Source organism: Terrapene carolina, unplaced genomic scaffold (genome assembly GCF_002925995.2).
Source record: "Terrapene carolina triunguis isolate 2854851 unplaced genomic scaffold, T_m_triunguis-2.0 Scaffold97, whole genome shotgun sequence".
NCBI lineage: Eukaryota > Metazoa > Chordata > Testudines > Emydidae > Terrapene > Terrapene triunguis.
The window spans coordinates 3413950-3430814 of NW_020664448.1; the positions used below are offsets into that span (position 1 = coordinate 3413950).

A 16865-nucleotide genomic window follows, 5' to 3' on the forward strand; every position below is an offset into this window, starting at 1 on the left:
CTCTGCAGAGAGCATCTGTAGAGGTAGAATTTTGCTGAATGAGGCTACTTAGTTATTATTTAGGATTGTGTAATAAGACAGTGTTCTTGCCCCCTAAGGAACTTAGTCCAACTCAAACATGATATATGGGACAGTAGTTTTGATGCGTATTACGGTACAGACATGGCAGTGGTGAGGAAATCAACCCAGGAAGAACTGGGTCTGAAAAGGAGGGAGAGATTATGTTTTGGTGCATGGGAAATGGGGCAGGTTCCAGGTGTAAAAAGTGGTGTAGAAGAAGTCACCAAGAAGCATCCGAGGAGACAGTGTTAGGAAACAGAATCAAAATCTCTTAAGATAATAGGTTCTTGTTAAAGCTAGGAACCATCTATTCACCAACCTAAGATCTCTGTTGGATCAGCCAATCCCTTCCATTTCCCATTCAGACATCATGGAGTTTGAGGTGATCTGAATCTTAATCTTTCAAATGTAAGAGCAACCTAAGCTCCACTGAGGGCAAGACATCTACAGTTAAAAGGCAGGTAGTGGGTGGCACACCAGGGCTTAGTTTGTTATGGTATGGAAATAGCCATTGGAGTGCTATGGCTTTGGGAACTCAGCATCTTAGGGTATTTCTGCTTTTATACATGAGTTGTATGCCTGAAATCCTGTGACCTATTCTGCTTTTAAAACAGTTCAGTTTAAATATTCTGTAATGTCACTAGATTTGTGTATTCTGCAGTAAATTAGATGATGTCTCATTACTTTTTCATTTGTAACTTTTTTTATTAAGGCTTTAAGCAGCCACACTGCATTTACCAAACACAGTGAACAACTTGGAACTGAGGAAGGAGAAGTGGAAGAGATGGATACCCTAGATCCTCAGACTGGTCTATTTTACAGATCTGCCCTGACGCAGTCACAGGCACAAAAACAGCAGAAACTGAGTCAACCACAGCTGGAACAGACTCAACTGCAAGTGAAAACTCTGCAGTGCTTCCAGACTAAACAAAAGCAAACCATCCACCTGCAGGCTGATCAGATCCAGCACAAACTCCCACAAATGCCCCAGCTTTCTATCCGGCATCAAAAGCTAACCCCACTTCAGCAAGAGCAAGCACAGACCAAACCAGATGCACAGCACACCCCACACCACATGATGGCCAAAGAAAGGCAACTCCCTACCTTAGTGGCACAGCCACAGCAAACTGTAGTACAGGTGCTTGCAGTAAAAACCACGCAGCAGCTGCCCAAACTGCAACAGGCACCAACGGCACAAAAAATCTACGTGCAACCCCAACCCCCCCAGAGTCAATTGCAGCTACCTGCCTCTTCAGAGAAACAGCCCGCAAGCCAGGTAACAGAATATTGATAGCATGCAAAATAAAACGTCGCTGTTCAAGGAAAAATCCAAACACCAACCCAGTTGCGGTAGCCGTGTTTTCTCCTGGCAAGAGAGAACTCCTCATTACGCTGGTATTAATTTCCCCATCAGAAGGTTGACACTAGGAAAGAGAAGCACATGTTGTTATATAGGGGAAAAAATCCATAGAGCTCACAAATCAATTTTGTTGGACAGTTTTTTGTGAATTTCTGCAACCAACAGTGCATGGAATTTGCCCCTAATTTCTTTTATTTTTTTGGGTATAACATATTATTGATTTCCGTTCCCGTAACATTTAAAAAAAATTCTGTAGAAATAAAGATGAATACACTGCAGTCTCCCAAGGATCACCATTGTACGTCTTCCTTGGTAGTTTACATCACCATCACCCTTCAGTTAAATAATTTTACCTAGAGGAGCAATTTTACTTTCCTTGGGAGGGGAAGATGTAAAGACTGAGGAAAATGAAATACTATATATGTATTTTAACTAACTCCAAAAACCTACTACTCCCCTGCCCCATGAAGCCTATATAAAATAATAAGAAGGGATTAATATACATCACATGGGGATATAAATCCCAAAGGAAAATGAGGCTGCTGTGATATTCTGCTAGAAACATTGTCTAGCAGTCCAAAAACTACCTTCCCCAGGCTTCAATTAAATGTTATCATATCACTGCTGATTCCTTTGTTAAAACACTGAGCTTCAACTGTCTTCCTAATAGCAAGTATGTTGTTTGTGCCGTATTGTCCAGATAAATATTGATTAGGTTTAAATAAAAAAATAGCTGTAACATGCACAACAAAAATTTGATTTTCAGGTGCAGCAGCCAATTATAACTCAAGGATCCACTGTTACAAAGATAACTTTTGAGGGGCGACAGCCTCCTACTGTTTCAAAGGTAGCAGGCGGCAATTCTGTGCCCAAACTGGCATCGCCAGTTACAAGCCTATTACCCATGCAGGCATCTGTGAAGACAGCAGTAGCAGACATTTTGAAAATGTCTATGATGGAAGCTCAGATTGACACAAACATAGAACATATGGTAGTGGATCCCCCAAACAAGGCCATGTCCACTAGTAAACTCGCTAGTGAAGCAGAATCATCACCTTGTATCCAGGTGCCAAGGGTGACTGCAATAGGGATGACGGCAACTTCCATCTCTCAGCAACTGAAATGTAAAGAGTTCAAGTCCTGTTCAAGTCCTCCTGCTGCTGATCCTGCTTTAACAGAGAAGAAAGTGGATGCACAAGGAGTGCCTTCAACAAACCAGTTTATACACATTCAGAATATATCCCAAAAGAAAGCTGAAGAGATTTCATCTGAAATTATTATCCAGGTAAGAGAAGAGCAGAGCAAATAAAGGTAAAAAAATAAAGCAGATATTTTCTAGGTTTGCGTGTCTAAAGCCTTAATAGCATCTGAACAATGTTCAAGTATTTTTTTTCCCTTTCTTACTTTGGTTCTCCTCTACCCCAAAACAGTAAGTGATTTAAGAATATAAAAATGTTGGGCACTTGTTTTATTAAATTGGCAATAAGTTGTTAAATACAATTTCTCAAACATGCTGGTCACTGCATTCCTACTGTCTGTCTCCTGAGCATTTTAAGTGTTCCGCTTTGCTTTCCCATTAAGGAAACAAACCAAACTTGCTAGATATTCCAAATCACCTTCTAACTGAAATGCTTGAACATGCAACTTTTGCTGTTACCATGGAGGTATGATTCGTGCCATGTCTTTTTACAGTGTCTTACAGTCTTACCTGTTTTTTAGTGTAAAACTTTCTTCAGCATAAAGTAGATTTAGTAGAATCTCACTAATTCAAACTGACTGGGAGACCTTTTGCACATTAGTAAATAAGGGTCAGATTCATCAAAGCACTTGAGTACATTATTAACTTCATGCATATGAGTAAGTCTCATTGATTTGAAGTCAGCAGGACTATGTACATCCTTAAATTAGGCAGATGCTTATGTGCTTTGATGAATCAGGGCCTAAGTGAACAAATGTGAAAATGTTCATTTATTCAAATTTAGTTTTATTTTGATACTTCATAAGGTATTATTATATTCCATAGTACGGATTGTCAAAGCATTGAAATTTTAGTCATCTGAAATCTCACTTACAGAACCCTAATTATACATAAGTATAAGTACATAAAAGGTTGTTACAAGGAGGGAGAAAAATTGTTTTCCTTAACATCTGAGGATAGGACAAGAAGCAATGGGCTTACGTAGTGGCAAGGGTAATTTAGGTTGGACATTAGGGAAAAAATTCCTAACTGTCAAGGTAGTTAAGCACTGGAATAAATTGCCTAGGGAGGTTGTGGAATCTCCATCGCGGGAGATTTTTAAGGGCAGGTTAGACAAACACCTGTCAGGGATGGTCTAGATAATACTTAATCCTGCCATAAGTGCAGGGGACTAGACTAGATGACCTCTCGAGGTCCCTTCCAGTCCTACACTTCTATGATGCTATGATAGTGACTCATTGCAGAGAAGTGGACAGAATGCCATTGTGTTTGTATGCAGTGTTTGACTTAGAGATTTTATTGTATATTATATACACTTGTTATGGTGAAAAATGTGTAATTGTGATGGAAACAAATATGCTAACTTTGATTTATTTATAAAGTTTACAAATGCTTTGAATTATTTTGTAATATTTTCCTTGAAACTAAGTAGTTTTTCTAGGAATACTCAGGATTTTGTATCTCTTGAGGAGTGAGGGCTAAGAGATAGATGTAGTAGAGTAAAATAATCAGTATATCATAGATATTTATATGATGCTAATCACCATAGTATTTAGGTGTGGTTATGATGTCTGGGCCATTTCAAAATCAAAATACCTATCTGATTATCAATTTAATAATTAAAATGTAGATATATTTTCCATACGATCTAGAAATTAAAAACAAAAAAAGATTTAGTCATTTACTGTATTCCTTTGTTATTGCGGTACTTTTATCAGTCTAAATCTATTCTTTCTTTGTATTGATCCAACCAATTTCAGGGACCCATTGTGCAATATGTTGTACATACAACAGTCAGAAGTCTCGACCCCAAAATACTTAGTCTAAATAGACAGAACATACAGCGGGTGAGAGTATGTGTTACTCCTATTTTACAGATGGGCCAGACAGCAAACAGATTAAGTAACTTGTCAAAAGTTACACAGGAAGTCTGGCAGAGCTGGCAATTGATCCCAGATCTTTTGAGTCCCAGCCATCAGCCTTAACCACAAGACTATCCTTTCTTTAATTGTAATTATTTCAACTTATCCTTCAGTGAAAAAATCCTGCAAAATGATCCTTTCATGCTACATTTAATTTAGCAATATTGTAACAATAGGATGAAAACAAATTTATTGACTTTGGGAAAGTATTTCTGGGATTCTTACAACTGTTTAATAGGCATGAGTATCTCTTTCATTTAAACAGACAAATCCTTAACTCACCTGTCAAAACTGCGTATTAAAACTTCATTTTTTCTTTCCTTTAGACTATCCCTCAATACTCCATCCCTTGTCACTCCAGCTCCAATGTGGTAGTGGAACCCAGTGGGCTCCTGGAGCTCAATAACTTTACTAGTCAACGTCTTGATGATGAGGAGACAGCAATGGAACAAGATGTGGACAGCAGTACTGAGGAAGGCACTGAGCCCAGCCCCTCTCAAAGTTCTGCTGAACAATCCTAATGAATTGGGACACTGGAGTGCACTTTAAATTCATCTTGGCAATTGAGTGTCCAAGATGCCGTTGTATTGTGATGTATTAGAGCACTTTGCCTATTAGAGTTGTTCATTGGACCCTTGAAGCATCAGTGTGTTTTAACAAGACAGTATTGCAGAAACAACATCTTAAAATTGTTTCAAAAAAGATGGTTACCAAGATACAGTAAACCTGTGACAGTGGAATGTATGTCTTAAAAAAAAAAAAGGAGGGGGGGCAAAGCTATAGTGAATTGAAAAGATTGAGTAGAAGTTCTTGCTATGAAGCTCTTGACCAGATACTGAAACTTTTCAGTAAAAAGGGACCTTTTACTTTCCTGTGTCTTTCTTTTTGTAGCTATTGAGCAAAACACCATCACAAAGAATGTTTAGTAGATATTTGTATTTTTAAATAGCATGTGAGATAAAAGGTGTCTCTGACAGTACTGGGAAAGCCCCAGGAATTTCTGAATTGGTTAGCTTTCTTGCACTTGAGCTCAATTAATGTTCATATTTTTAATAAGCGTAAAATATAGTTTATTTTTTTAATTACTTGTTGGTGAATGTTTGGACATAAGCAAAATCACTAACAGGTAACATGGTTTGGTGGATTTTGTTTTCTTATATTACAAGAAATATGCTAATTTAATGTGCAAAACATTTCTTTTTTTGCCACAAGCACATGAAATGCCCATTTAGTCTAATTAATTAACCTCTGATAATTTATTTAAATGCAGTGATTTAAAACCAGGCCAAGTTGCTTAACTAGTTCCTGTTAAACAGGCAAATGTTTTCATTCTAATGCTGTGGGGTAGCAGAAATGTATTCTGGTTTAAAACAAATGTTCAGAGTTTGGAAATATTTGGTTCATTATCTCATAACTTCAGCCTGCTGTATTCAGATGCAAGCTGAGGCTTTTAAAAATCTATATTTTACATGCTGTTTTTAAAATGACCATTTGGGGGGTTTAAAAGTTTAAATTGATTAGTTGTATGTTTCAGAGGTAATCCTCAGCCTTATGACTTGACTTGTTCAAGCAATATGTTGGGTTTTTATGATTGTTACAAGCCACGGAGAGAGATTTGGGTGCAGGTGGAATGACGAGAGGCCGTTTTAATACGTTCTGGTAATGAAGACAATACTTTTCTTTTTTTAAAACAATGTATATAGAAGTTTTTTAACCATTTTGTATAGATTTCATTATAAATAACTAAGCATTTTAAGACTTTGACATCTCATTCAATTGTACATACATCTATCAGCATAACTGCCCATTTTTTGGTGCTGAAGTACTACTGTAAGTATAATTCATCCCAAAGTATAATACAGGTTTTGTGTCAGTCTTTTTTAAGATGTGATTTTACTGTTGATATTGTAGTTTTTTAAATTCCAACTGAAGAAACGCTCATCAGACTAACATACAGAACCTAAAAAGCTGAACATATTTGTCCTGAACCTCTATGTACGTAACAACACTGCAGTCTCCTGTAGATGGTGCTGTTGGTTCCCCTTTTAGCCTCTGTTAGCAGTTACTTCATTTATAAAGTCCTTGTGACTTTCATTTTTATGTTTGTTTTGTCTGTTAATTATAAGCCTAAATGGCAAAGAGAAGTGTTCAGCCTGAATATTATGGAAAAGCTGTACATAGTTGGGTAAGAATTGGATTGTCTTCTCTGCATCACCTATACGTTACAACATTGAATACTGTGACAAGCACTTGTTCCTCCACTTTATTTTACATAACATTAGAAGCACTCAGGTTGGAGACGAGAGAATATATGAAATGGAAAATACCTTATGCCTTTTTTCTAGTTAAAAATGAATACAGAAATATTGTCAGTCATTCTAGATGGTATTTCAGTTTTAATAGCTGTGTTTGTTTCTAGAACAGAGATACTTAAAGTATGGCCACCCCCCAAAGGCTGTGACAACAAAGCTTGACAAGAAAGATGACAACAAAGCTTATCAGCTGCAGATTTTATTGCTAGTAGATTCAGGCACGCTGTCTTTTCTAGTCATCTGTCATTGAAGGGGTTAGTATGAGCCTGGTCTATCTATTTACTGTTCATAAAAATGGATTTCAAATTCTATGCAGATGAGATGAAACCCAGTGGCTTGTGCCAAGCTGTTGTCACTCGTGGTCTTACAATATATTGGATGTCCCTGTCATAGGCCGAGCTAAAGGGAGGAGAGAAGAAAGCCCCTTTCAGTATTTCTGTTGCTACACTATAAGAAGTTTACAACTTTGCCATAAAGTATGGCTCCACGCTTAAATTTATTATCTCTATGTAACTTTAGATGGCTGCTGTCTTTTCTACAAACAGATTTTAAAAAAACAAATGAAGTGTTAAATTTATCTTAATACTCATAGCATATTACACAGTTTAAGTTCTGGCCCAATTTTGGTTTCTTGACAGAAAAGTTTATATTGTGGTGTTCTTGTTTTAAGATAGCTGCAAAGAAATTTTTAGAGAGGTCCATGAAACTAAGGGTTATATCTGTAGTGAAATTATATGTTGCACTTACATAGTGTCATTTCCTTTCATTGAGCCTTTACAAACATGAAGGCTCACAACACCTCTGTTATGAAAGGTAAGTATTTTACAGATTGGTAAACTGAGGCACGTGTTAACTGCCTTGCCCACAGATATACACGAAGTCTGTTGGGTAGATAGGAAAAGAATGCTGATATCCTAACTCCCACCTCTCTGCATTAAACTTAAGTTCAGATTTCCTTCTTTCCTAATCCTTTCCCAAACCAGTTGTGAATTGTGGCCCTAAATTGTTTGATTTATGATCTTTGGTGAATATGCTGGAATTAGTAACTAGTTTCATTAGAAAGAAATCTACAAGAGAATAGGTTTTGATACTGCACCTGAAGTCCAGACTATGTTTTGTGTTTCAGCTACAGTAGCTGAAAGTAGATTGTCATCCATTACATTTCCTTTACTTTCGTGATTACGCTTCACATCCTTATCATAGCTCTACTAAAATAAAACATGTACTCTTTAAGTTCCCATGTCCAACAAACAATCTCTGTCGCTACCTGCCAAAGGTATGTGCTTGAAATTATTTTCAGTTTACTCTTGCTAGATACGTTTTATCTTCCTTAAATGGAAGAGATTTGACTTCCTGTCCGTCTTTGCAATGGAATAGCTCAAAAATGAGCTGTGTAGAATTGCTTATTTTTGTTTATATTAATAATTAGTGTGCTGTAATGAGAGAAATGGAAAATTTCTTACCAAATAATTTCCTTTCTGTTAGCAGTATCTCCCACAATTCTGCTACACATGGGCTGTTTCCCTCCTCTCTGCAGTTCCCAGCGGTAGTTCAAAGCTGCAGCACAGTGTTTGCTGGCTATGCCTCCTTCTCCCACTTGCTGCCAGATTAGTCGTTCCAAAGCTGTGTAAAACTCATAGAAGAATATTAGTAACAATAACATGCCAATTCATTAATTATGTACAGCAGATGACTGCCTGCATAGTAATAATCCATATAAAATGGTGACCCTTGCCTGTAAAGCTATCCACGGTGGGTAGAATTGTGGGAGATGCTGCTAATAGAAAGGAAATTATCGGGCAAGACATTTTCCGTTGTGCAGCCCAGTGTCTCCCACAATTCTGCTATGCATGGGAAGTAGCAAGCCGTGAACTGGAGTGAGGAGGGATAAAGATAGATTGAAACAGAATGAGGTAAGGAGACACTCCTTCTCCCCCCATAAAGATTGCTTTTACTGGGCCACAACCTGCAGCACCTTCCTGCTGAAGGAGGCCTCTGCAGAAGACATGAAGTCCACTTTATAGTGTCTTATAAAGGTGTTTGCTGATCACTAAGTGACCACTCTGCATATCTCAGCAGTGAAAGAATGTGCTTATTCAACCCACAAGGTTGCCATGAGTCTTGTGGCGTGTGCCTTAAGTCCTTCTGGAGCGAAATGCCTGATGCCTAGTAGGCCTCAATAATGCACAGTCTGATCCATCTAGTGAGGGATAGCTTGGAGGCTCTGGGTCCTTGACACTTTGGATGGAAGGAGACAAATGGTGCATGATCTCCTTGTGGATTCTGTATACTAGATATAACTCTTCAGCGCCCTTCTGATGTCTCAAGTGTGCCACAGTTTCTTGGTCAGCTGCTGTGGTCGTTGAGCAGAATGAAGGATAACCTCCTGTGAGGTATGGAAAGGAGATTTCAATTTGGGGAGAAAAGATTCTGGAGTTCTCAGCACCACTTTGTCATTGTGGAACATGCAGTAATGTCCCTGCACAGGGAAGTCTGCCAGCTCAGAAACTTGCCTAGCAGATGCAATGGCAACCAGAAAACTGGTTTTGATGGAGAGAAGAACGCTGATATTGAAGCCAGAGGCTCAAAAGGCTTGAGTGGTCAGGGTGTTTAATGCTAATGGTAGATCCCAATGAAGGAAGATTGGTCTGATGGCTGGTCTGGCCAGTCTGACTGCTGAAAAATCTAGAAACCTGGGGGTTCGCTACCAACGATCCTGAGGATCCTGTGACTAGAATGCTAGTAACCACTGATAACTGACGTGCTATGGTGCTGGGTTAAAGACATTAATCCACACCTTCTTGGAAAAAGCCCAGGATAGCTGGAATCCCTGGATCTCTTGGGTCTGTGTGCGCCTGCACCAGATACAGAACTTGGTCCAGAGGGAGGAATGGGTATTTAAGGTAGAGATTCCTGGATGAGAGCGAAGTCCCAGTCACCTTGGAAGACAGGCCAAGTGCTACTGATGCTTTCTTTTCAAAAGCTAAGCTGTTAGATGAAGACAGTCTGGGTCCAGTTGGGGAAATATACCTCAGAAAAAGAAGTCTGGTATTGCTGGTAGCCGTGACAGTGATTCCAGTTTCAGTTCTATCAGACCAGCAAACCGGGGTCTCCTTGGCCACTACAAAACTAGCACTGTCATCTTTGCTTGTTCCCACTGTATCTTTTGGATCATTTGCTCTGTGAATGGGAAAGGTGGGAATGAATACTGCAGGCATGTGTTCCTAAGAACTTAGGGTATGCTTCCTTGGCAAAGTACTTCAGACATTTTGTATTCGGGTGATGGAAGACCAAACAACTGCAAGATCAGTTGAAGACTTTCTGGTTCAAACACCATTCTGAGTTGTTGACTTTGCATCTGCTGTGCCAGTCTGCCTTTTGGTTCAGCTCCACTTTTGTGTGAATCACTTTTAGGGAAGGGAGAGACTTTTCTGCCCATCTCATTATTGTCATTATTTCTGCATGTAGTGCTGAGTTCCCTGTCCTTATAACCTATTTATGTATGCAACTGGAATTGTGTTGTCTGACTGGACCAGGACATGATTTTCTACTAGATGGTTCGGGCACCTTCATAGGGGCAGTCTGAAGGCGCAGAGCTCTAGGAGATTGATCCTGTGGTCGCTTTCTGTTGCGGCTCCAGATGCTTTGAGTGGTTCCGGGTCCCTGATGTGCTCCCCAGCTCTAAAGGCTGGCATCAGTTGTGTGAACCAGAGGGTCTGGAAGACATATGGGAATGTGCTCATGAGCATTCCTTGGGACTGCCCATCATCTTAGGGTCTTGAGTACCTGCTTTGGGACCAGCATGTGATCCATCATGCATTCCAGGGAGTGGTCCCATACTTTCAGTAATATGTCAGACACCTTATGTGCAATCACACTCTTGGGGTGATCCCTAGGCATATTTATGCAACTGGGGGGCCCACTAACTGAGGACAGTTGAGCATTAGTTGGCCTCATGCTCTTTTGCAGTAGAGATATGAGATACTGGATCTACTGGAATCTGTCAAGTGATGGGTAGACTTTTGCCTCCAAGCTGTCTATGTCCACTCCCAGGTGAGTTATCCTTGTTGAAGGAATCAAGGAACTTTTCTTGATGTTTATTATAAAGCCATGCACTTACAGGAGATCCAGAGTCCAAATCATAGCATTGTGCTCTCCAGTCTGGGTCACAGCTGTGATCAGAATGTTGTCCAGAAAGGGGTAATGGTGAGTACTCTGCAACCTGAGTCCGGCTATGATCACCACTTGCATCTTTGTGAAAACCATCAGGGCTAATGAGAGACTGCATGGGAGCATTTGGTACTGGTAGTGATCTGTGCCTTAAGGAGATCTCAGTAGATTGTGGAGCATTGGCATATGGGAACACTGAGATATGTATCTGCCAGGTTCACTAAGGTTAGGGGGTCCCGTTAAATTAGGGATGAGACTGTAGAATCTAGGGTCTCCTTGCGGAATTTTGTTTTCTTCCACTTGTTGAATCTCTTGAAGCTGATAATGGTCTCTCTCCCCCCAGTGCACTTCTGAACAATAAATGATGATGAGGTAGATCCCGGAAAACCTTTCTTCTAAGGGAACTCCTTCTAGTGCTGCAATGTCCAGGAGATCTCATTCTGGACCAGTTTGTGCTTGGCAGAGTCACTGGAGCTGGGAAACTGGATAAAAAAGGAATGGGATGGAGCCTGTAGTTTATGGGAGTATCCCTGATTCACTCTCCCTCTTATCCACTGGTCTATAGTCAATTTACTACTCTCCTCTGACAAGTGGGAAATTCTGCCTCCTAGATTCAAGTTTGGCCAGAGGCACATTTCCTTGTCATGCTGGGCTCTTGGACATTGTGGGACCAACTGTGGGTTTTCTCCTCAATCCTAGGATCTGAGACTTGCCCTTGATAAAGCTGCTATTCTTCCTCTGGTACTCCTCTGAGGAGAATAGGCAAAAGGTAGTGGCTCTGCCTAAAAGCAGGTTTGTACTCTCTTCTTAGAGCACTCAGCAGAGAGGGGAGGGCCTAGCTTAGATTTAGCAGCATTTTCTGCCACTATGTAATCTAGTTTTTCTCTAAAGAGGAGCGATCCTGTGAAATTAGAGGAACATAGGACTTGTTTGGAGTGAGCATGTACCTTCCAGGGGTGGAGCCATAGGTGTTGAATGGCTGCTGAGCAGGATGCTATAGCCAGGGCTGAAAATTGCATCCATTGAGGCATCAGCCAAGAATACTGTTGCCTGGGAAGTTTTCTTAAGAATGGAGCTGAAGCTAGGGTGATCTTGGTCCTCCAGGTTCCTAGGGTACTCCAGCCAGGATATTGTAGCTCTCACAAAGCATGTGGCTGTGAGAGATGTGCTGATGAAGCTTCAAAGTCCCTTTGGTAGGGTAGCTTCCAGCTTCCTGTCTGTTGGGTTCTTAGGAAGAATTCCTCCTTCTGATGGGATAACTAGCCTTTGGGACTTTGGTAATATTATATTTTGCCTCTTGCAGTTTATAGAATCTAAGGTCATGCCTGTTAATGCATATACCCTTGTTGGGTTTTCCCCACTACTCTGATTGCATCCTCTAAGGAGGAGTGCAAGGGAATCACGACCTCAGGGGAGGAGTTTGGGGGAAGATATTTGCTTTGAGGCATATCCTCAGGAGCTTGCTCAGCTTGGATCTGGATTTTGGACACAACCATTTTGCGCATGGCCTCAAACATCTTGGAGGAGGGGAAAATGTATTGGATTTTTTCAAGTCCTGCTCAGATTCAGAGTCCAAAAGCTCTCCTCCTTCAATACAGGAGCAGGGGTCTGAGTTAGAGGCTTCCTGAATTTTTTGTATTTTTTCATTCCCTTTGTGCTCTTTTTGGGCTTCTTTTACTTTTTGGCATGCTTTTTGGGCGTGGCTACATGGCTGTGGCCAGAGCAGTCTTTTGCTGTTTGCCTTACACAGAAAGCCCTTTAGAAATTTCTCTCTGTGTCCTCCCCTTCAAGATTCAAGTCTCCTGATTTGGATTGGGAAGGAGGAGGGCTATTTATTACCCCGACTTCTCTTTCCAAAGAATTCTAGACCCATTTTAGGGCTTATGGGGAGACTGGTAGCTTCACAAGGGATTTATCTTTGCAGTCCTGCATTGCCCAAGGACTTATTCCCTGGGCCCACTAGATGAAGTCATCCTCATCCTTAGAGTCTCACCCTGATCTGATCTGTCTCTCCTGGTCAGGCTTTTTCGTGGCAGAGTTGCAGATTCTTGGGGTGATAGGGGACCCAACATCCCTGTCTCACTCAGAGCCCCATGCCCTGATGGAGTTAGGGTTGGCTGGCTCGGAACAGCCTGGGCATAATTCACCTTCTAAGCCTGAGAAAGATATCTCGCATATAAAGCACCTTTTAGATTTTGCCCGGTACTTTGCTGAAGGCGGACAGAGGGATATCTGTGGAGCAAGCATATTTATTCTCAAAGTAAAAGCATTACAGAAAAAAAATTAAAACAATTTAAAAAAAACTACACACTGTGACAAAGTTCCTCCTCTATCTTGGTGGGTCCTGCGCTTATAGGCGGATTTTCTTGCCTCAGAGATTCACCATGTGGGTTGGGGAACAGCCCAGAGACCTTCCCCTCTGGAAGAACCCACAGTCCAGGTCAATTGGGAGGTTTGGGGGGAACCCAGGCCCACCCTCTACTCCGGGTTCCAGCCCAGGGCCCTGTGGACTGCAGCTGTCTATAGTGCCTCCTGTAACAGCTGCATGACAGCTACAACTCCCTGGGCTACTTCCCCATGGCATCCTCCAAAAACCTTCCTTATTCTCACCACAGGACCTTCCTCCTGGTGTCTGATAACGCTTGTGCTCCTCAGTCCTCCAGCAGCATAGCACACCCTCTCCCTCTCAGCTCCTTGCGCTTCTTGCTCCCAGCTCCTCACACTCACACCACAAACTGAAGTGAGCTCCTTTTAAAACCCAGGTGCCCTGATTAGCCTGCCTTAATTGATTTTAGCAGCTTCTTCTTAATTGGCTCCAGGTGTCCTAATTAGCCTGCCTACCTTAACTGGTTCTAGCAGGTTCCTGATTACTCTAGTGCAGCCCCTGCTCTGGTCACTCAGGGAACAGAAAACTACTCATCCAGTGACCAGTATATTTGCCCTCTACCAGACTCCTGTACCCCACTGGTCTGGGTCTGTCACATATCCCTCCCCCGTGCTCAACGCCAAGGGGTTGGGCAGCTTGGGACGCCAGACAGTGCACATGTGACAAGCCATCGGCGTTGCCATGACGGCTCCCTGCTCTGTGTTGCACACGGAACTGGAAAGGTTGGAGGGATAAGAACCATCTAGTCACCCTTGTGTTCTTTTCCTTGTTTTGCTGCATCCATTGAAGAGGGGCATGGTCGGTCACGAGGACAAATCTGCGCCCGAGCAGGTAGTAGCGCAATGTTTCCATGGCCCATTTTACAGCGAGGCATTCTCTCTCCACCACTGCATATTTTTGTTCCCTTGGAAGGAGTTTCTGACTGAGGTATAGAATTGGGTGTTCCTCCTCCCCAACCATCTGTGATAGAACGGCCCCCAACCCTGTTCCGATGCATCCATCTGCAGGATAAACTCCTTGGTGAAATCAGGGGCTATCAGTACGGGGTTACTGCAGAGGGCAGTCCGTAGGTCTGTGAATGCTTCCTCTGCTGCGTCAGACCATCTCACCAGATCAGGTCCACGGGCTTTCACTAGGTCTGTCAGGGGGCTTGCCCTTGTGGCAAAGTGCGGGATAAATCGTCGGTAATACCCCACCACACCTAGGAACGCCCGGACTTGTTTCTTGCGACTTGGTCGGGGCCAATTTTGGATGGCCTCTAACTTGTTCACTTGGGGTTTTACCAGACCTTTTCCCACAATATTTGGCCTCTGTAAACCCTACAGCGCACTTGGCAGGGTTTGCTGTAAGGCCAGCTCGCCTGAAGGTATCAAGGACTGCCTCCACCTTCTCCAGGTGGGTTTCCCAGTCTGGGGTATGAATGACCACATCATCCAAGTAGGCAGCAGCATAACTGTTATGCGGGCGTAATAGCTTGTCCATGAGGCGCTGGAAGGTAGCTGGGGCCCCATGTAGTCCAAAAGGGAGGACAGTATATTGAAAAAGACCCTCTGGTGTAGAGAACGCAGTCTTTTCCTTTGCGTCTTCTGCAAGGGGAATCTGCCAGTACCCCTTTGTCAAGTCTAGGGTAGTCACGTACCGGGCATTACCCAGACGGTCCACTAGCTCATCTATGCGAGGTATGGGGTATGCGTCGAACTGGGATAGTTCATTTAGTCGCCCGGAAGTCCTTGCAAAATCTTTTGGTGCCATCAGGTTTGGGCACCAGCACGATTGGGCTGGACCACTGACTGTGGGATTCTTCGATGATCCCCAACTCCAGCATTTTTTTACTTCTGCTTTTATTTCCTCCCTTTTTGCCGCTGGCACCCGATAGGGCCTCATTGTTCCTCTGGCCCCAGGGTTCATGAAGATGTGGTGATATGTCTTGGTTGTTCGACCCGGTTTTGTTGAGAACACATCTTGGTTCCGAAAGATCATCTCAGACACCTCATTCTTCTGGTCTGGTGTTAAATCAGGAGACACTCTCACCTGTTTGGAAGGCTTGTTTTCCTGGGTTAGGTCTTTTTGGATCGTTGTGCATGCCAGGGTTTCAGAAGATTAAAGTGATAAATCTGTTCTTGTTTTCTGCGTCCTGGCTGCCACACCTTGTAGGTTACTTCCCCCACGGGTTCAACCACCTCATAGGGCCCCTGCCATTGGGCCAGAAGCTTGCTTTCTGCCGTGGGTACCAACACCATAACCCGATCCCCTGGTTGGAACTGTCGCACTTTTGCCTGGCGATTGTAATGGGTTCGCTGGGCCTCCTGTGCCTTCTCCAAATGTTCCCGTACAATAGGGGTAACCCGGGCTATCCGGTCTCGCATCTGCATTACATGCTCTATTATATTTCTCCCCTCATTGGGTTCCTCTTCCCAGATCTCTTTGGCGATATCTTGTATGCCATGGGGGTGACGCCCGTATAATAACTCGAAGGGGGAAAACCCAGTTGAGGCCTGAGGTACCTCCCGGATAGCGAACATAAGGTAGGGTAGTAGGGTGTCCCAATCCTTCCCGTCCCGACTTACCACCTTCCTTATCATAGCCTTGAGGGTTCGGTTAAACCTTTCTACCAACTCATCAGTCTGCGGATGGTAGACCGAAGTTCTCAAGGTATGTATATGGACCAGCATACAGAGGTCCTTCATTAGCTTCGATATAAATGGGGTTCCTTGGTCGGTTAATATCTCCTTCGGTAGCCCCATTCGGGCAAAGATCCCCACCAGCTCTTTGGGTATAGTTTTAGAGGCCGTGTTCTGCAGGGGGACGGCTTCTGGGTAGCGAGTAGCATAGTCCAAAACAACAAGTATATATTGGTGGCCCCGAGCCGTCTTCTCCAGGGGTCCCACTAGGTCCATGGCTATTCGCTCGAAGGGGACCTCTATGATGGGAAGGGGTACTAAAGGTGCTCTCAAGTGGGGACGGGGACTGTGCAACTGACACTCCGGGCAGGAGGCACAGTACTTCCGCACTTCTTCATGTACTCCGGGCCAGAAGAACCATCGGACTCTTGCCAGGGTCTTCTCTACCCCCAAATGCCCCCCAAAAAGATGACTATGAGCAAGACTTAATACAGCGTTCTGGTGTGTTTGAGGTACTAGGATCTGCTGTACCTTCTGCCCCTGTACTGGTGCAACCTGGTATAAGAGATCCTTCTTCATTATGAAGTAGGGTCCTGGTCCCTGGGTTTTCCCTTCCACGGGGACCCCATCTATTTCAGTCACCTCCTTCCTAGTGTTGTCATACCTTGGGTCTTCTGCCTGGTCCCGTCCAAAATTTCCTCTCCCGGGGCTAATCTGCCCAAGATCTAGGGGCCCAGTTTCTGTTGCCTCTACTGGTTCAGAAGCATTAGGGTGGGGGTCAGACTCAGGTGCTTCTCCCTCCTGCATGGCCTCCTTTTCAGCTGCGCAGGTCCGCC

The 16865-nt window shown here is 42.9% G+C and overlaps 1 protein-coding gene across 5 annotated transcripts in view; it reads left to right on the top strand.

Annotated features, from left to right (window-relative positions):
- EMSY (EMSY transcriptional repressor, BRCA2 interacting) overlaps window positions 1-6634 on the top strand; it is a 55585-nt gene extending 48951 nt beyond the window's left edge. For 3 of the 5 annotated variants that reach the window (XM_026651610.1, XM_026651609.1, XM_026651611.1), the window contains 3 exons: window positions 773-1336; window positions 2187-2705; window positions 4867-6634. In XM_026651610.1, the coding sequence (XP_026507395.1) occupies window positions 773-1336; window positions 2187-2705; window positions 4867-5061 (1278 nt within the window). In that variant the 3' untranslated portion in view covers window positions 5062-6634. Of the gene's footprint in view, window positions 1-772; window positions 2706-4866 lie in introns of those variants that run through there. The other 2 variants (XM_026651612.1, XM_029911561.1) reach the window with 1 other exon arrangement.
- Window positions 6635-16865: the final 10231 nt, after the last annotated feature.